This window comes from Leptodactylus fuscus, chromosome 7 (assembly GCF_031893055.1).
Source record: "Leptodactylus fuscus isolate aLepFus1 chromosome 7, aLepFus1.hap2, whole genome shotgun sequence".
NCBI lineage: Eukaryota > Metazoa > Chordata > Amphibia > Anura > Leptodactylidae > Leptodactylus > Leptodactylus fuscus.
This window is the reverse complement of record NC_134271.1, coordinates 72,363,105-72,384,541: the sequence shown is the minus strand read 5'-3', so window position 1 is coordinate 72,384,541 and position 21,437 is coordinate 72,363,105. Positions and strand designations below refer to the sequence as shown.

Here is a 21,437-nt window from a genome sequence, read left to right as displayed (position 1 = left end):
AGTATATACGGTAAAGTGCATTACATTTCGATCCAGAATCACATGCTCCATGAAATGAGACTAAGTTGCCTGAAAAGTTAGTGATCATTTAAATGAACTTGATAATAAAACATCTAGTAGAAATCACCTCTTGTTCTTGTCATGCTGCTCTCTCTCACGCTCGCGGGGATCTACATAGCTCAAATTACTGTAGCGGTATTCATCAGGTGAAGCGTCTCCCCAAGGAACACCATGATCTCCATCTTGGCCACCTGTCAAAAGGCCATAAAGACAAGCTATTATGCTAATCCATATATAATGTTCACACGTCAATTTACTTTCACAAAATAGCTTAAAAAATGGCTTTCCAATGAACTTAAAATATCTAAATTTATGGCCAATTAAAGGTTGAACATTTTTGGTAAATATAAAAATGTGGAAATTTTCTTCAAAGTGATAAAGGTTTTTCTTTAAGCATCATAGCAGTGACAGTATTTTGTTTTGGTAGGTTGTCAGTGAATACTACCAAGAATAAAGGAACTATCCAAGGTTTACAACTTGTCACAAACCAAGCCATGATTTCCTTATTGTGGCTGGGTTATCTTCTCATAATGCACTGTTCCTGCCTGGTTTTGTGGTCCAGCGCTAGAAGATAACCTAGTAACAATAGGGAAATGATGGCTAATGCCATGAAATTTCATAATTGCCAGACTTTAGAGAGATCCACTGCAAACCTATCAAGACTAAAGACTGTCACCACTAAGATGCTTAGAGAATATCTGTAAAAGTACAAAATTTATTAAGATTTTAAAAAATCTTTAAAAATGTTGTCCAAGAACCCATTTGTTTTGGATACTGATAAGTCATCAGTATCTGATTGTGATCTACAAGATAGGTCATCAGTATCTGATTGAGGTTTCCTGACACCCAGACCCCACAATGGATCTCACAGCTGTAAGTTCCATATAGTGTATACAGCCAGAAGCAACTCCGCTCTTTTTTAACTGAATTGTATGGCTTTATATCGGAGGCGCTGGGAACTGAAGCTCTGTTCCTATTCACATGAACAGGAGCAAAGTTGCTTCCAAACAAATATACTGTATACAGCAAACATACTGATGTAACACTTGGGGTCTTATTTATTTATTTTTCTTACTTATATGGAACATATACAACATATTCTGCAGCACATTAAAATATTGTTATCAGTCACTGTTCCAAGTATGGCTCACAATCTAAATTTTCTTTCAGTATGTCTTTGTGGTAGAAAAATGGAATACTCGGAGGAAACCCATGCAAACACGGGGAGAACATACAAACTTCCTGCATATGCTATACTTGGCTAGATTCGAACCTAGGAGCCCAGCATTGCAAGGCAACACTGCTAACTACTGAGACACTGTTCTTGGAACAACTCCTTTAACTTGTCTACAAATTTTATTTAATCTGTAATTTCTACACTTCTGGCTAAATTTACAACTGTGTGAACTCCCCACTCCGCTGCACAACATGGCAAGCAAGGTACAGAACAGTGATGTGGCACACATTTGGCCCAAGAAAGGGCCTTGTGCTAAATAAGCACCACAATATCACTCCATTGTGATTATGCTTAAACGGGTTTTATTAAAGATTTTTCAATAAAATACAGAACGAACAGAAAAAAATACAGTCGAGCAACTATGCAGGAGCATACAAATCAGCGGGCAGGGAAGCCAAAAGGGCCCCCCTCCGCACAAACCAAATACAGCCCAACAAGGGAAGGAAAAGGGAAACAAGAGAGGGACACAGAACAAACAAACAAGCACGAGACAAATACGGAGAAACAACAAGTAAGACAAGAAAAGCAAGGAAAAGAGGGAGAAAGAAAATAGACGGCCAAGTGACACTCAAGCGAAGGCAGAAGAGAAGGCAGATGATTCCTGGAACATAACCCAGGGACGCCATCGAAGTTCAAACTGGGGATAAGCGGGAGAGTCTTCCGCCACCAAAGTCTCCATCCGCTGAATAAGAAGGAACTCCTGGAGGAAGTCAAGCATGGAGGGGGGAGTAGGGCTGCGCCAGCGTCTAGGAATGACAGCCCTGGCGGCCGTGAGAAAGTGCCCCAGAAGGTCCTTCTTAATCTCCGACAGACGGCCAGGGATGACCGACAGAAGTGCCAGCTGAGGAGAAACAGCCACCGAGCGCCCACTGACCCTGGAATACAAAGAAAACACCGCATCCCAGAAGGGGCGCAGAACGTCACAATCCCACCAAATGTGCAGCATAGTACCCCTAGCGGAACCACAGCGCCAACATGAGTCCGAAACAGCAGGAAAGATCCTATGAAGAAGCACTGGACACCTATACCACCGGGACAGAATCTTATAATTCCTTTCCTGAGCGCTACACGGGAGGGCCATCTTGTGGGAGAGCAGGAAGGACCTGTCCCAATCCGCAGACGACAGACTCACAGGAAGATCGGCATTCCAGGCGGCAACGTATGAGGGGAGTTCCGCAGTGACATCCGAGAGGAGCACGTCGTACAACAGTGAAAGGGCTCGAGGAGGGGAGGACCGACGCCCGACATAGGATTCCAAAGCCAAGGCAGGAGAAGAGAGGCGAGAAGTGAGCGAGAACCGCTGCAGAAAGGATTGAAGCTGGGCATACTCCAACCATGAGAGGCGCAAGTCGGGGTGAGAACTACATAGCTGGGCAAAAGGAAGGAGCGGAGAATCGCCCGCCACCTCCTGAAGACGAGTACAATCCAATCTGTCCCAACAAAGGAACCGATCAACCGAACAGCCAGGGGGGAACATAGGATTGTCAAAGAGGGGAGTCAGCGGGCCCGGAACACGGGCCAAACGGCCAGAGGAACAAACCGAATCCCACACTTTCAGGAAATGCGAAGGGAGGATGTAAAGGCCAGGGGATTTGGGACGAAAGTGCGGTGGAATCCAGGGCCAAGAGGACAGCGAGGACGAAATCAGGTCAAATTCGATGGAGACCCACTGCTTATCACGGCGACGGAACTGCCAATCAAACAAACGAAGCAAGACCGAGGCCCGATAGTAAAGGCGCACATCCGGGAGGCCAACGCCTCACCTGTACTTGCGCCGGACAAGGGTACTAAACCCAAGTCTGCTCCGGGAGGAACCCCACACAAACTTCCCAAACAGAGACTGTACCCGAGCTAAGAAAGCACGTGGGAGAGGGATGGGAAGGGACTGGAATAAGTACAGGAACCGAGGGAGGACATCCATCTTAAGGGCATGAATTCGGCTAAACCAGGAGGGGAGACGGGCGCCATAAGAACGTAGATCAGCAGCAATGGAGTCCAGAAGCGGGATATAGTTAAGCTGGAACAGGGAAGAAGGATCAGGGGAAATGTGAATCCCCAAGTATGTGAAGGAGGAAGGTTGCCACCTAAAAGGGAAAGACTGCGCCAGGAATTCAGCCTCGGGAGAGGGAAGCGAAACATTAAGGGCCTCACTCTTGGACAAGTTGACCTTAAAGTTACTAAGGGCACCGAATCGGGAAAATTCACGCAAGACCGCCGGAAACGATACCCGCGGTTCCGAGACGTACAGTAAAAGGTCATCCGCATATAGAGCCGCCTTGACCATACGGGATCCTAATTGAATACCATGAACATCGGGGCAACAACGCAGAGCAACCGCCAGATGTTCCATCACCAAAGCAAAAAGCAACGGCGAGAGGGGGCAACCTTGGCGGGTACCGTTCCGGACCGGAAAAGGATCTGAAATTACGCCATTCACCCGAACACGCGCCGACGCAGCCCCATAGAGAGCCAAGATCTTGCCCAAAAATCCCGAGCCAACACCGATCTGTGCGAGAGTCTCCCTAAGAAATCCCCAGTGAATGCGATCGAACGCCTTTTCGGCGTCAAGCGAAAGCAAACAAAGAGGAACCCCAGAGGAGCGGGCAACCGAGACGGCCAGAACAGTTTTGCAAACATTATCTCGCGCCTCCCGACCCGGGATAAAGCCAACCTGATCACTGTGAACTAAAGCGGGCATGAAAGGAGAAAGACGGTTAGCCAACAATTTCGCATACAATTTCACATCAATGTTGATTAAGGAGATAGGCCGGTAACTCCCCGGACATACAGGATCTTTACCAGGCTTAGGAATCACAGTGATCAGAGCAGACAGGGATTGCGCGGAGAACGGAGACGATTCCCCCACACTATTAAACACCCGCGCCAAATCCGGGGAAAGGAGAGAACTGAAACATTTAAAAAAACGAGCAGTGAACCCGTCGGGACCCGGCGCCTTACCCGCAGGCGTGGACTGGATTACCGCGGCAACTTCCTCTAACGAGAACGGCGTCTCAAGAGCTTCCGCGTCGTCACAAGAGAGGGAAGGGAGAGCAGTGTCAGAGACATACTGACGGATCTTATCTCTAAGCACGGACGGATCCAAATCCGCGTATTGACTGTGAATATTGTACAAGTCTGAGTAGAACGAGCGGAACCCCGCGGCAATGTCAGAGGGATTGTGAACGAGACCACCCGAATCCGCACGCAGACGCGGAACGTACTCAGGGGAACCGCGCGGATGAAGACGACGAGCCAACGACCGACCACATTTATCAGCAAACTCATAATAATGTTTTTTAACGCGGTCCCGGAAGCGCAAATATTTCCCATCTAAGAGGGCGCGAAGTTCCTCCCTAGCATTAAGAAGCTCCGTATAGGTTGAGCGGGAGCCAGACTGTTTATGAGATAACTCCAGATCATGGATCCGGGTCAAAAGGGTGGCAACCCCAACGGCTCGCTCTCTCTTGAGACGAGCGCCATGCTGGATAAGGACCCCCCTTACCACGCACTTCAAAGCCTCCCACTGCATTGGGAGGGAAGTAGGATCAGAAGCGTGATCCAGCCAAAAATTCCGGATGGTCTCCCCGACAGCCTCCTTACAGGGGATATCTTTCAACAGGCCCTCGTTCAAGCGCCAGTTGAAAGGGCGCCGCAGTAAACCAGGGATGTCCAATGTTAAATGGACAGGGGCATGGTCCGACCAAAGAGCCGAGTCAATACGGACTGCCGGGGACCAAGACAGGGCGTGATGGCTGGTCAAAAAAACACTCCATTGTGATTAATTCCCCATTGTGTACATTATTACATGATTTATCCTGTACTGATCTAGAGTTATATCATGTATTATACACATACAATGGAGTGGGGAAGTTAGCTCCAGGACAGGGACACAAAACGTGCAACAAACTGGTTTATTTAGAAAAACAGGAAAATAAATAAACCTTGACCTCAGGCACAAAATAAATGAAACAAAATACAGTCTTAACTTCGGCAAATAACAAAATAAATACCTGCTCGTCTGAGCGCTAACTAAACAGTAGGTTAACCTAACTATACGCGTGGCTTACTTCCAGCTACACGAACAAAACAGGAGCAATATAGTCTCACCAAACTCCGTGTTACAGGACAGAACCACACACCTCCTTTCACTTCATGGAACTGCCATGAACTGCAATGCTCTGCAGCCTTTTATGGGTCAGTAATGAGCTAAGGACCTACACCTGGGCTGAGGCCTACTCTAGATCCGCCCTGGACCACACATACGTCAGAAACCTGGGGCTGATATACCTGGAGTCCAGCACTTTGCCTGTTACCTTCTCACTATATATTACATTACTTACTTTGTACAGATCCTCAGTCACAGTATCTATCATGGTAAACACAAATTTTTGGCCGACCACTGGACAAAAATGTTCAGCACGGCATATCTATTTATGACAAACTGACGTCTGCTGTATTGTACTTAACATGCATTTGCACAAGTTTCATGATTGCTTATCAGCCAAAATGCCCAAAATTGCCCATTTTAGCTGACAAAAGTTGAACATGTATGGACAGTTTTAGTCCTTACTAGCTATTAGATTGTATGAGTAAAACTGCTCCATTGTGTCTATGTAGACTTTAAGCAAGGAATAAACAACAACAACAAATTTCTTACTGATGCTCCAGCCGCTGTTACTGAAGCCAGGGTCAGATGTACTAGATCCAGAGCCAGAGGATGTAAAGCTTGGCTGTAAGTAGAGAGGCAGATTTAGTGCAGTCATCTTTACCTGTATAAAGGTTTAAGAAAGTAGAACAAAAGACTCACATAGCGGCTATGTGTGGAACGGGAAGAAAAAGGGTGGCAGGAGGATACTCCATTGCTCTGCGGCTGCAGATTGACATCAAACACACTACACAACATGGCCAGGGTCTGAACGTCATGTAAATGGCAGTAATGTGCCAATCTGCAAATTGAGAGAAGAGCATAGGGTTGAGGAGTGGTGAGGAGCCACATCTATAAAAAAAACAACCAGCACAGACAAAAGGGATCGAGAACATACAATGATTCCAGCAGCTGGCGGCCAAATGGATGACGGGCCCAAGGAGTCTCAGTATCAGGATCAGACTTGGGGGTAAGGCATAAGTCATTAGCAGCAGCGGCCAGAGCCCAAACCTGTGAAGAGAAAAAGATATAGCTACCATCCACAACCTGCCTCTGCCACATACTTCAAAATCCTTTCCAATAGGGTCTGGTTTTATGTAAATAAAGTTTGATGTTGACATGATGAAATAGCATTCTTCAAACATACTTTGTGTTTCAATTCGCCAGTGACTAGAAACATTCATGGTATCATCACAGAATACAAGAAAAGATTCCCCAGAATAACTATTCCATAGGAATACAAGAATTTACTATTATCTGACATGACAGAATAGGTGAAATATCTTCACTCTACCAGCAATGCTTGAATAATCGACAGACCAGCAGCAGCTTCATCCTGTACCGACTGCAATATTACTGGAAATTCTGGTGCTCTGTCATCACTGTAGTAAAGGGAATGTGTCACCAGGACATGATCTATTGTTCTAATCTTGTTCTATATTTCTCTAAGAATTCTGCTGACGTTTTTAATTTTCCATGTTATTATCTATATTTAAACAATCCTAAAAAAAATATGCAAATCCAACTCTTGCCACTAAGCCCAAAGTATTCGGTTACATCTTGTTTCCTGGAGAAGGAGCATGGGCCATAGACACTATAGTGTGGAGCAGACCTGTTTGACTGCTATAAAAAGAGTGTTCTAGACATGCTCCTTGACTGTACAAAGGTCAATGTGCACAAAGGGGAGTAGATAAGCTGAGAATTTACCTACAGTGACTGGTGGATTCTTTGTCTTATCTACATATACATGATAACTGTGATAATCTGTGAGCTGATAAGTGAAATGGGTGCTGCAATGAACTCTCCTACAGAAAACAGGAAGTGTCAGTATATGATTTGGCTTTCTGGCCAGAGTCACAAATGCAGAATTGTAAAGAATATCCTACTAATATTATAATCTTACTAATATTATAAAAAGTTTGTGAGTTTGGTTGTTTGTTCCTCAATCACGCAAAAACAGCTGAACAGATTTGAATGTAATTTGACACATAAATAGTTTGAAACCTCGATTAACAGATAGGCTACTTTTTATCCCGGTAAATGACATGGCTTCACGACTGGTATGAATTTATGTTCATATACTATATTAAACTTCTCTTGCAGCAGCTTATCTCAGGTCCCAGGTCTGTTATCTCTATTTGTAAACACTCTGCTAACCCTCAGTCCATTGTGTATATGCATTTGCATATTATCTGATCTGCTCCAGGCAGTGCTGACACACTGGATAGGAAAACACCTTTAATCCAAATTGGCAGTTTGCTACTTTTAAACATGCAGGGAAAAAGAAAATCTAATTTGTTGCAAAATTGCAAAACAATGAGAGCTATGAAGGTAGCCGGAAGTCACAGACTTCTCCTCAAGCGGAGCTGAGGGGGGTTCATCGACGCCAACAACACACTCATTATATGGCTTCCCAGCGAGCTGCTGAAATGCCAGAACTATCATGGCCACATTGCAAGGAATGAGTTCAGCTGCAGACCAGCTTCACAGCTACCGAAACGCCAGAGCAGGCAAACCATTGACGCCAGGAATTTACTGAATTAAGGCAGATCATCGATGCCAACAACACGCTCATTATATGGTTTCCCAGTGAGCTGCTGAGATGCCGGAACAATCACGGGCACAGCGTGAGGAACGAGTTCAGCGGCAGGCCAGCTTGAGAGCTGCCGAAACGCCGGAGCAGGCGGATCATCAACACCAACAACACGCTCATTATATGGCTTCCCAGCGAGCTGCTCAAATGCCGGGACAATCACGGGCACAGCGCAAGGAACGAGTTCAGCGGCAGGCCAGCTTGACAGCTGCTGAAACACCGGAGCAGGCAAACCATTGACGCCAGCAATTTGCTGAATAAAGGCGGATTTTCGACGCCAACAACACGCAGACTAAGTGCGGGCAGAGGCTAGTTTAAATATAAATAATAATGTGGAACATTTAAAAATCCTGTATGAAAAGTTCTCTAGAAATATTCTTAAGATAAAACTTGATTACCAATTAATCAATTTTCTGGTAATAAATTCATTTTAGGATATAATATTTCTGTAATGCAGTCTGACCATTGTAATTCACTTCTGAGGAACTGTCCATGTAAGGCCGGGTTCACACGGAGTTACGTGCCGCGAGATTTGGCACGTAGACGCCGCGTGACCCTTTGCGTGCCATACACGCTCCCATTCATTTCAATGGGAGCGGGGAGCGTATGCGCCGCGCTAGTTTGCGGCCGTGAATAAATGCACGGCCGCAAACTAGCGCGGCGCATACGCTCCCCACTCCCATTGAAATGAATGGGAGCGTGTACAGCACGCAAAGGGTCACGCGGCGTCTACGTGCCAAATCTCGCGGCACGTAACTCCGTGTGAACCCGGCCTAAGGGTTGGTTCACACTAGCCTCTTCTATTCCGTCCGCAAGAAGTTCGCATGGAGACCCCCGAACGGAATACCAACGCTAATGCAAGCGCTGTGCAGTTAAGCACACGGAGCCCAGAGACTATAATGGGCTCCGTATGCTTGCCGCGCACTGCCCGCACAATTCATTCGTGCGGGCAGTGGCAGCAAGCACACAGAGCCCATTAAGGTCTATGGGCTCCATGTGATTTGCAAGAACATCGCTTTCAATTGCGATTGCATTCCGTCCGGGGAGGGTCTCCATGCGAACTCCTTGCGGACAGAATACAAGCGCTAGTGTGAACCAACCCTTACCTGCTGCCTCTAGAGTGGACCAGGCAACAGTTGCTCCATTTAGGGATCTTAGGGATGGATGGTTATTCAACTGCAGAATATATAAAACCAGGGGGGCACTCACCTGCACCAGATCCCTGCGGCCCACACTAAGGGCAGAAGCGGCATTTTTTTGACACATCTCCTGGAGATCACCACGGTTTAATCTAATTATAGAAAGTACAGAAAATAGTGAAACATAAAGTAATGTAAGGCAAAATAATTTTATTTTTTTGTGATTGTGTTAGGGGGATGTTTGGTGAACATTTTTGTAATATACTTAATAAATCTATCTAACTTCCTTTTAATAGATGACAGGCAGAAATATTTGCTGCATAAAAAGCTCAAGTTCCAGACCATGTTTTTAACTAGTGATCTCTCAGGTTATTTTGTAGCTAATCCTGTACTCAATCTCAGAGTTTATGTGATACCACACCCAATTCTCTACGTTGTATAAAACTGGAGATAGAGCCATTTGAAGTGACCGTTCCCCCTTTGACAAATGCTCCAGCGCTACATACTGGCAGAAGAAATGTGTACAGATTTTTTCTGGCAACAGCTCAGATAGAAGATTGCTATGGAGAATTTTAGAGTCTGTTGTATATTAAAATGAGGTTTAATAGGTTAATTAAGTATATTACAAAAATGTTCATTAAACAACCCCTGACAAAACAGCAAAAAAATAAACATAAAATGGTAGTTAGTTACGTTGGTCTAGCCAAGGCCCACATCTTCCTGTCTCATGATCCCTGGCCTGTCCACACCCCCCTACATGAGGTGCACCAATGATAGCCTCCTCAAAGATGCTGCATGTAGAGGTGAGATTAGCTCCACTACTTTGAGATAAATCATGCCCAAGACCAAACTCCCCTTCCAGTGCAGTGGGAGGCCCTAAAATGTGTTCTTTGTGGCGTGTTAAGCACGGCTCGAGGTTGAAAATAAGTGAGGTCGGCCTGGACTGCTACCTAACTGGCAGCGATCCACTCATTGGAAGTCGCCCATTAACAGACCCTAGATCGTGAGACCTACACTGAGCTCCTCAATACAATGGAGGAACTTTGTACCTACCTTGAACAAATGCCCAGTCATTCAAGAGACAAAATCCGTAAGGATTACTATGACTTCTCTGATAAATGTAGTTGCTCCTTGCCTCGTCGTTTATCCGCTTGCTTGTCCCACTCCTATATCCGCCATGTTCATAACAAAAAAGTCCACGATGTTCATAACCCACCCGACATAGAGGGGGCGTTTCTGGATTCTTATAAAATACAGGGCCAATATACAGATAGACCCTGCAAGACTACATTCAGGAAACTGCCCTCCCCACTCTAATTCCCACCAATCAGGTTGAGTTTATGTCTGGTCGTGAGGCATGTAAATAACGTATGTAAGACACTCTTTGGGAGCAAAGTGGCCTACACGGTGTCTTCATCAATGTGTCTTCTTTCTGGGGACGCTGAAAGATCGCGTTCACTGGGAATTCCTGTGAGCTACCCTCGAGCAAGTGGGCATTGACACTGGCTTCCTGGGAAAGATTTTATCTCTGTACAGGGACACCTCAGCTACGGTCCGGACTAACGGAATCCTTTCTGACTTACCATTGGCTGACATCGCTCACTTAGACTCACAGTTTCCCTTCAAGTGGCAATCCCATTTCATCAAATGCTTGAGGATCCAACTTACATCAGACCCCGCTAGCCTTTTTAAATGTAATTATTTCCTACTTCTGGAAAGGAACAAAGTAGACCTTCAGAAATATTGTGCACTTGGCCTCACTTGGTTTGGTTGCATCAATGTGTTGAAAATGGACGTTGTTCCGTGCTTCTTGTACTTGTTTCAGGCCCCGCCGATCCGGGCCCCATGCTCCTTCTTTTCTTGGCTTCAGGCAGGCCTTCGGCTGTTTAGTTTGTGGCACCACCTGCAGTCGACTTCACTTTCGCTTTCTGACATGCCGCAAATGCAACAGGGGTGCGGTGCTCCTTGACCCCCATCATCTGTATTCTAAGTCGTCAATCCTGCTGCGCCTATTTGACTGGCAGCATCGTGGCTCTGACAAACAACGGGTGGCCACCTCTCCTCATTCCCACTCTTTATCGCCCGTGACACATCAAACACTGGTCCATCTCACTGGATTTCCTCTCGCTGTGGGACTCTGTTTGTCGAGGAGCCAGTATCATGAGGGATGTTGGTCTCTTGAGCCATGTTTCCTCCCCCCGGCTGCTCCTCCCCTCGACTATTGAGCTGGTCTAACTGGGATGATGTCCGGCTGCACAATTCTCTTGGGTCAGGTTCTCTCCCCGTTTTGATCAGCTGAGAACATCCACTGCGGGCCCTCAGCTGCCTTGGCTGGAATACAACCAGCATCTTTGCTTCGTTCAAAAGTTTTCTCTCCTCTGACCCCACTGCACTGCAATAGACTCTGTTACAATCGGACACTCCCACACATGCCATATCCTTTCTATATGGTACTCTTCTCTCCTGTACACCACAGCCTGACCATGACCTACAGATACCGATTTCCCCAGCTGACTGGTTTAGATCTGTTTGCATACAAGCTGCCTTTGCCATGCAGTACGTAGGAGAAGAATTTCTAAATCTTGACTCGGTGGTATTGCTGTTCAGATCTCCTCCACAGAATATACCCTGGAGTGTCTGGTCGGTGTTGGTGCTGCGGCATGGAAAGAGGTTCCCTTCTACACATCTGGTGGGACTGCACGGGAATACGGCCATTTTGGAAGTGTGTATTTCATCTGTATAATAAGGTCAGCAGTCATGTCCTGATGCTCTCCCTCCAGTTGGCCCTCCGTTCATTAATCCCAGATAAATTCTATAAGATGAAGAGTGACCACACTTCCTCGTGGCAGCCAGAGCTGTCATTTCCAGACACTGGCGTAGTCTTGCCTCACCCTCCTAACAGGAATGGTTCCAGGAGTTCCCCCACATGAGGAGGATGGAGACTCTTGTTGCGTCAGACTCTGCCAACACCTCTAAGTTTGATTCTCTCTGGTGGTTGTGGGTGGAATTCCAAGAACCAGATGCTTTGCTTGACATTCTCCTGAGCCCTTGTTTTCATGCTCTTGGTGCTGTCACTGTTTCACCTTGGGGACAGGTTCCCATGGGTGGCCTTACATATCTGTTCATGGTCCTTCCCCTGCTAGCCCAATTTGTTGCTATTGTTCTACAAGAGACCCTAGTTATGGGCATATTCGTGGATGCACCTTTACAATTAAGATGCTTTCAGGGCCTTAGATCCTGGCCCTTTATTGATTTATGTGCCATGCTCCACTGTTTTAACAAAAAAACATACTCATCTGCTCCAGTGTCCCAGACCACTGTCTAGTCCAGCGGCGACTTAGGGCTTGTTCTGGGGAACGTCCTTGCCACACGTGATCACTGTGGCCAATCAGTGTCCTCAGCGGCCTAAGGAAAGGAACCAAGACGTCATAGGTGAAGTATGTGAGTGACTTCCCAGGTCCTTTTCTTAGACTGCTGATCGGCCTCAGCAGTCACATGCAGACAAGACTTCCTAGGATGCTGCTAGACCGGACAGCGGCCTGGGACATCGGAGTGCTGGAAACAGATGAGTATGGTTATTTTATTTTTCACCTTCCATGGCCTTCAGGGACAAAATTGTAATTCCTGAACAATCCCTTTACATTCACACAGAGTTTTGTTTTGTCAGGCAGAAAAAGTTCTACTTCTGGTTTTTGAAGAAGACTATGGATTTTTTTTTTTTTAAAGAGATTTCTGAAACAGTTTACATTCCCTGACAGCAAGTAGTAATTTGGGGTATCAGTAAAGTACAAAACACATACAGTACTCACATATACATTTCACCCAGGGCCTTGTGCACAGATAGTAAACATGAGATGTCTTGGATGATGACTTTTCCAGCTGCTTTGATCGGTCGAGAGCTGGAGTCACTGCTCTCTCTTTTGGATTTCCATCTACGTGATTTCTAGAGGACACACAATTCACCTTGTCATTTTACTAGTTTCTGTACTCATAAGTAATATTCAGAACAATTCTGTCATAAGGTTTAGAAAGCAAAGGATTGAAGAAGAAACATCTTGTATACTGCTGGGAGGACTACAACATGTTACTCTGCTGCCCTCTGATAGATAAGGAATCGTGCCCACTAACATGCTTCTGTAAGAATCAAAGACGAAAGCCATCTGAGGGCTCTTAAACACTACGATAAGTAAGTTTCACCTGAACTAAATCAAATGCTCTACTGTGGTCCAAAAGACTGTAGAGCCAACCATGAGTATATACACATCAGACAGGATCAATGGATGATGTGACCATATCTGGGGTACTGATTGGATACTCCATACAATAGGGTAGAAGGATTAAATTTACAAATTAAATTGTACAGATTAACTGAAATTATATTCAGGGGTAGGTAATCTAATCAGATTTGCATACTAAACCTTTGGGTGGAATTTTACTTTAATACGGTTGAAAGACTCTATAAATCATAATTTATCGCCTTCAGAAAAGCCGATGGCTGTAGTGGCAGATCCTCTGCCTTGAGTAGTTGCCATTCAGAGCCAACAGCAGTGGCCCATGTTAGATGCATCTCTTTTGTTTTGAGAGACCCAAGGCCCAATGAATAGCTAAGAAAACTGAAGCCAGAGGGCAGCAAAGTTGAACATTGAAACTGGAAAATGATCGGTCCAATGTACTGTTACCGCTGCAGGATAAGCAGATGTCCACCTTAAGCTGTCACATCCCACATAAGTACAAAAACAGGCACTTACCTTAACATAAAAAACAAGAGAAAAAAAAATTTCAAACACTTTGTTGCTCAAGATATTTACATCAGAAGATAAACCCATCACAATGGTGACAAACTGTAGGCCCAATTAATGTTATGTCATTTAGTCCCAAATCAAACACAATGTGGTGAATTAACCCTTATGATGTCGCTTGATAAATTAAGCTGGATAAAATCCCAAAAAATCACCCAGTGATTATAAGGTGGAGCCAGTCAGACACTTTTACACACAAAGATTGAAGTAGGAAGTAGAAAGGAAATGAAAAGCTGATAGATGGCACAAAAGAAAGAAGAGCAGAGAGAAATAAAAAGAAGGAAAGGGGAAGTGAGAGAGAAAGAGAAAGGGAGGAGTATATAGGGGAAAGAGAAAAAGGGAATGGTGGGGTAGAGAGAGATCAGAAATGTGTAAAGGAGTGGACAGTAAAGAGTGGGAGAGAACAGTATATCCATTGATACACCAGAGCCAAAGGAAAGGACAGAGCAATTGGCATAAGAACATCAGGGCTTCATAGACCCAGCACAGAGTGGAGAGGACACTGTCAAGTAATAGCAGGACGCACAAAGCTGAAGCCGTTGCAAGCAACGCGAGACAGACATTCTCCACATTTATTTACAAAGAGTGTTATTACCAGGAGACCTCAAGAGCAAAGAAAAACCTGACATCTGTAGGATGCACTCTGAGAACATGATAGGTGATACATCAAAAAGGATAAACTTTAAGATTATCCCCATCTCCTGGGCATCTCAAGTAATGAATTTGGTTAAATCGATTTCTAATACTGCATATCTTTGGAGGTCTTAAGTCTTACTTTCCAGTCACATCAAGAGCTGCATATCTCCTGAAAACCACCAGATACCCAGAACAGCATACTATGCCTAGCATAATGAGGCATACAATTGTGGGGGATATAGTTCTTTTATATCCGAATTGTAAAGTATCTGATGAAAATGACACTTCTTATTTCAGAAATTATCATACACAGATACATATACAGTATCTCTATGGTGTACTTAAAACTCAGAGCGGTCACAGAGTCTGAATTTTTCCTAATTCTCAGGGTCCCCATCAAACAGCAGAGGTGAGCAGGAAGGTGCAGTGGGTTACTTAGCAGAGGGCACTGTACCGGGAAGTCGTTAATCACTTGGATGGACCAGCGCCGGCGAGCAGACAGGGGGGACGTCTGCATATTAGAAGTGGAAGAGAGGATGGAAAGTGAGAAGGAAAGAGAGGAGAAGAAGGGAGAAAAAAAAAGAAAAAACAAAAAAAAAATCATCAAGAAAACAGGTAGAAATTGTCTGAATGGCCACTGAAACTTGTCTTAACCTCTTCCCTTCAATTTGGCACAAAAAAAAAATGAAAGAGATAAAAATAGATAAAACTTTTAACTTTGATACCAAATAAATGGAATATGCATAAATAACAATCCCCTAAAACATATTTTTCATCCAAATTGCGGTCTTCAATTTCAAGTCCTGTTTGGCTTAACTACCCTGCAAACCCAAAAAAAGTAGTCAGATATGAATGGGAATTTTGGAGTTCCGAAGATCCCTTATAGCTTTCCTCCTTTCTCAGGGGAATTTCTACATGAAACTTTGTAATTGTTATTAGAAAATTGCTTAAATAGGTAGATGGAAATATCTTCATAATTAAGCTTGATTTCAATGACCCTGCCATTGTGGACGAGTACAAATATATGTACTAGGCACATTTTTAAGGCCCCAAGAAAAAAGCAGAAAGGTGCAGGGTGATGTGGGTGTGATATGCAGCCAGTCATGCACCATTCACAAACAAGTAGCATGCTGCGGTGGATACAGCTCATTGGCCTGGAGGGAAAGAGGATCACAGCAGGAACAGATGACTTTGCACCTAGCCTGAAGGTCATTTTAACATAGAGAGGGGTTAAGCAGGTGAAAGCTTTATCACTGTCTTAAGGTACTTTGGCCTCCATAAGTAATGCTCTACTGATAAGACAAGCAGTCCATACCCTTTCCTTGTAGTAAAAAGAACTGATTGACACTTGCTCCTTCTCACTACGTGTTGGACTCCCACTGTAAAGGCGTAGGTTCCCTTGGGCCTCTGTACGGATTTTCATGGGTGCAATCACTCCACTGTGATACGCGGACAGGGCAGAGAGAGATCTAAAAAGAAACCATGGGATAAACTTTGAAGCAAACACAGAGTCTTAGAAATACATACAGAGATAGAGTGGTACAGCAAAGAGCAGAAAGATGCCATAGAGGTCCTGGGTCGTAACAAAGACATACCCATTTGTAAAAGTGCCGATGTTGTCCAATCCCATCAGATGCACCTGCCAACATAAGAGGGCACCACTACAGAGGGTCTAATGTTATGCAAACTGCATAGAAGGTGATGTTGGTTTCTACTTGCCTCAGTAAAAGGCACTTTTCACATCAGTATACTTGCTTAAGTCCCTGAAGTATACCGCCAACGCATGACACTGTATAGCCACCCCATGCTACAAATATGCCAGCCATTCGCCACAATGTTCAAATACATGATATACTTATCTTACTTGTCAACCACTCCATAGGAAAGAACAATCTGCTGTGTGTCTGTGTGTATTCACAGCACATACATGCGTAATCAATGTAAAACCAATGCATTTAATCACACCAGTGAACACTAAATCTTTACTAACCAATGTTATCATTTCTCAGGCTACATGTTCACAACCAAGTTTGCTGTCCGACTGGGGCTCCAATGCTTGATCCCATAATTATAGAGCAGGCTCTATCTTGCTCTCTGATACCGGTTGGAATAGAATGAAGCCCCACAAAAGAATTACTGAATCACAGGAGACACTCCGGTGACACTTGGATGACATCCAAGTCCCTTCCATGATTCATTATTTTCCACTATAAAATCAACACCCAGTCAGCCTGCACATTCAGATGTGTGCTTGAAGCCTAGACAAAACTTATTTTCTCCTTGCTATAGTGCCATCATGTGGTCATAATCAGTATTACTTTTTTTTCTCCTTTTAAAAGGAATTTTCCAGGCTTATCAACTGTTGATAATATATCATTAAGATTATAAAACATTATACAAATATACGTGTTCTAGCTGATAATATAAGAAGAATTGCAAACTATTTTTAATGTTCCGTAATAAAAGGACAAGACATGATTAGAGCAAGGACTGACCTTGGAGTTGGCTCTGTGGGGGAGATGGCTCTGTGCATAGTCATGGGTCGGGTGAAATAAACCAGATAACCTGAAAAGACAAAAAGATAGAGTTTGGAAAAGTCTACAACTTCTGCTATTGTACTGTTATGCCATATAATACATGTAACAATAGAGTCATATAGAAATTACCTGCCCCACAAAAGCGAGCACCAGAAGTTCGTGGAAATGGGATGTTGGCATCTTGGTAGGACCCATAGGCATTGGTCGCCCGGGCAAATGTTGGCAGTGGTGGAGTGACAGGGTTTTGCAGAGTGTATGGATTGCTTGATGGACTGGACTCCTGGTTCTAGAAGACACAGGCAACATTTTGGTTATAAGAGAGGTGTGTATACTGGTTCACTAAACCAATTGGGGAGAGTGGGAGCAAAACAATAAAGCAAAATGGGACAGTGACTGCAGACAAGATGAAAGTGGTGACTGCTCACTTAGAGGAGTTTGCCAAAAGATGTCCTGGCTTGACTGGCAACTGACCCAAAGTCTATCTCAGCAGAATCAGACAGTGAATAGAAGTGAGAGATGCACACTGGCAATCATCTATCTTGTTTAGCAAGTATAGGTGAGCGCACTCTCTATGATATCTTTAATGTTGTAATTCAAAGACATGCTGCCCATTGACCCTCTGGCCATGAAGATGGCTAGTGTGCAGGAAGCCCTAATAAGACAAGACTTGCAGAAAGTTAATAAGATGGTGAGAGAGTTGGAAGACAGGGTGGGAGTCCTAGAAGACAAGCTTCCACTAATGCATAGAAAAGTGGAGAAAAACATTCCCTTGCTCATTAAAGGGGTTGTCCCATAGCAAGGAGCCTATCTATACTGCTAGTTTATGTGGCTTTAAGACTTTTTCTAAATACATTGCTTTATCAAAACTGCTTTGTTTGGCTGCTATCTTAATTTATTCACTTTATTGTTTACAAGTGTTTCTATGACCACAGGCCCCAGGCTTATCTGCTCAGTCCCTCAGTGACATAGCTGCCTGCTCTCAGGTGGGAGGGAGGGTTGAGTGCTCGGCAGCAGCTCTGAGCTGTGTATGTCTTGACAAGTAACGGAGCTCCTCAGATAGGGGAGGGGGGAGGTGAGAGCTCGGGGCTTTCTAAACTCTTTATCTTCAGTTTAATTGAATTTGGCTGATAAGGGCTGAGATAGGGAGTCCGTTACCTCTGTATGTAATGAAAAGACTCAAATCCAGCTCTGCTACAACAGCCTCTACATCAGCTTCATACTGTGGGAATTCATTTACAACCAATCCCTCATTACTGACTGCAAACATAGCAGAGCAACCCCGCCCACCAATGTGCCGAGAAAACCAGGAAGTGAACAGAGCACAGAGCCTGCAGGTTGGTGAACAAGAGTTATGGGAATACCCCTTTAATAAATCTGTAAAAACAGATAATGCAAAATAAGACTCTCTGGGAAGCCAAAAAAGGGTGAGGGGCAGAAATCTGAAGAGTTCTTTGAAAACTAGCAGATTGAAAACTTTGCCAGAGACACCTTCAACATGTTTGCTACTGAACGGAGATATATAGCCGATATATGTTCTGGACTTTATCCTTAAATTTGGCAATGGGTCTTAGCTCCAAATAAATTGGGGTTAATGACTAGTGATCCTCTGAACACACTAGCTGCCCATTCTAGAGTACTGCTCCAGATTATTTCCAAATATAAATATTTCAGAACAGATGGGCTCACCAAAATTACAGGACTTCCAGGCAGACAACCTTTCTCCAATTCTTGATTTTCATAGCAAAACTAGTAAGTGGTGCAAGTTACCCACGTTAGCGGTGGGAAATGGTAATTTAATCCCACAGCTCTTATACCTTTTCCTTGTGTAGCCAAAACGCGTAGGATTGCGTTTTTCTTTGTCAAATGTACTGAAGTGCATCTTTATGGGGATCTCACCACTGTTATTGCCACAGGTATATAATCCTTCTAGTCCTCTCTATATCTATGCCTATACTTTATGAGTGGGGGATGGTGCTACATTTGTTACTGGTTATATTGATGCTGGTTTATAAGTGGTGTATATTATTTTTGATACTGCGATACCGTTATTTTGGTCTATTATTTATATCACCTGTGAAATTGTATCAGTTTTGCTTTTTTACTTATAAGTCACCTATTACTCCATCCTTGCTCATTATCGCTATACAATGAGTGGCTTTTATGCACAATATATATACCTTTTTGTGAAGACTAATATTTTTGTGCATCGATTATATACGTTTTGCCCATTTGTATGTTAGTCTCTAACGTTCTCTGTATGTTATCTGCCAAATTTACATCAGCCCTACTGGATAATGATTTGAATATGAAATATTTTCTGCATATTTTATATTTCTGCACTTTTTATATAAATTAATGGCAATATCAGTTTTTTAGCCACAACTCTTTCTCCTTAGTAGCTTTCTCCATAATACTCCCATCCGGCTGTCCCTTAGAATTTTCTATAGGGTGCATGGCCTTCTATGGTAGAAAGCCTATAATAGAATTAAACTTGAGAAACGTCAAAGAAAAAAAGACTATGGGTGGATTGGCTATCCCTAATCCTTAGATTTATTTTCTGACTTCACAGGCTCAATAGGTGAAAGGTTAGGGACAAACTGAGGAGGACGTGTGCCCAATAGGTCAACTGATTGCTTGCATGGTTGGGGTAGACCCTCAAATCTATGCATTGAAGGCGGTTCCTTCAAAGTATGAGGGGTGGCGACAAATCCCACACTTTTAACTTGAGAACAATCGTGGGATATCTTTGATTCTATAGCCCTCCTACAAGTCACAGGTTATAGGATATATGCACTAATGCGGCGTAATTCCAAGCTTATAGAAATCGAAGTGAGAGGTACTCTGCTTTGGAGGTATTCGCCTTCTCTGCAGCTCCTTTAACTGATCTGCAGGGATACTGTGCAACATGTGTATTTAATTTTTTTTTACCGTGTGGTATTGTCCATGTGTTGCTGTTGCATGTTTAACCATTTAAGGACCCGGGTTAGTTTGTACGTTAATGCTCAGCGCTTTTTTTTTTTCTTCCATATTTTCCTTCCCCACCTTCCAAAATTGATAGCCTTTATATTTTTCAATCAACATAGTTAAGTGAGGGCTTATTCTTTGTGTGCCAGCTCCTAACTGCCATGGATTTGAGTTTCCAGTGCATGAAGGGCCAGAGATATGACCAACTTATTAAAAGCATCAAGACTGTTGTATGAAACACCAATCTTGATCAATCACCCCAAAGTACTAATACTCACCACAAAACTCTCTAAACAGGAGACCAGCTGACGCAGACATGGCTCTAGACAACTTTGATTGCGCTTGACTTTTTGCAGAGAAGTGTCTCTCAAAATCTGTAAATTAAAACTAAATGCTCACTACAAGAAAAAAATTTACTTTGTTGCCCTAAATAAAGTCCCCTTACTAAAATAAACTAAATAAATCCTGCAGTGCAGTGAAAATGATCCCACAGTCAGACCTAAATTTAGTAAAGGACATGATGACATCTTTTCATAATATATGCAAAAGACTTTACACAAAATTCCAAGCAACATATTGCTAATTAATGCCGCTCGGTCCTGTCATTCACTGAGGAGCTGTGAAATTCATACATCATCCGAATTTAAGAAATTATTCAATCCAGTACTTTTATCTTGTCTGTGGGTCTTCTAAAATTCTGGGAGACAGTAATGAAAATTGTAATGAACGATTTCTGTCTCTTTTCCAAGTCCTTTATTATACAGTACATGACAAACCTGTTTTCTATGTTACTTCTATGTGGAGTAGTTACAGACCAAAAACCTCGAGCTGGCTGCACTACTGAGAGAATGTAATGACATTTTAATCATTAGATTAATTTTATCATCAGATTCAGTGCGGTCTTGAAGACTTTACTATTCACATTTATATCTACATTCTCTTATGCTTGAATAACTATATGTGTATAAAACATTGCCACCCTACAGACACAGAATGAAGCTACAACTGACTTCTACTTACTTTTAGCAGCTTCATTTTCATGGCAGAAGTGATGGTTGTAGGAGCAACAAACTGGAAGGATGGCGCTGCATTATTGGGATACTGGACAGGGAACATGACAACCATCCGCACCCTGTGGTTCCCACAGTGGACAGATACTGTACAGCTCCGGTTCATAGCGTCCATCTGTAAAGGAATAAAGGAAATTCTAAGAAATAAATGAGCAAAGGTTATAAATCTAGATGCAAATAGGATTAACTGTAAAATCCTTAAATATACAAGTACTTATAAGAAAAACTATTAAAATTTGAACTTCAACAGTACTTATT

At 43.6% G+C, this 21,437-nt stretch overlaps 1 protein-coding gene across 2 annotated transcripts in view; it reads right to left on the bottom strand.

The window, feature by feature from the left end:
• Nucleotides 1-21,437, bottom strand: part of WDR59 (WD repeat domain 59) — a 49,425-nt gene that overhangs the window by 10,902 nt on the left and 17,086 nt on the right. Inside the window, exons 14-25 of one of the 2 annotated variants that reach the window (XM_075282103.1) lie at nucleotides 21,130-21,294; nucleotides 20,388-20,483; nucleotides 17,275-17,431; nucleotides 17,104-17,173; nucleotides 15,924-16,077; nucleotides 15,063-15,119; nucleotides 12,983-13,116; nucleotides 9,244-9,325; nucleotides 6,340-6,452; nucleotides 6,105-6,243; nucleotides 5,955-6,027; nucleotides 128-251 (exon numbers count right to left, since the gene is read on the bottom strand). In XM_075282103.1, the coding sequence (XP_075138204.1) occupies nucleotides 128-251; nucleotides 5,955-6,027; nucleotides 6,105-6,243; nucleotides 6,340-6,452; nucleotides 9,244-9,325; nucleotides 12,983-13,116; nucleotides 15,063-15,119; nucleotides 15,924-16,077; nucleotides 17,104-17,173; nucleotides 17,275-17,431; nucleotides 20,388-20,483; nucleotides 21,130-21,294 (1,364 nt within the window). The remainder of the gene's footprint in view (nucleotides 1-127; nucleotides 252-5,954; nucleotides 6,028-6,104; nucleotides 6,244-6,339; nucleotides 6,453-9,243; nucleotides 9,326-12,982; nucleotides 13,117-15,062; nucleotides 15,120-15,923; nucleotides 16,078-17,103; nucleotides 17,174-17,274; nucleotides 17,432-20,387; nucleotides 20,484-21,129; nucleotides 21,295-21,437) is intronic. The other variant, XM_075282102.1, reaches the window with a different exon arrangement.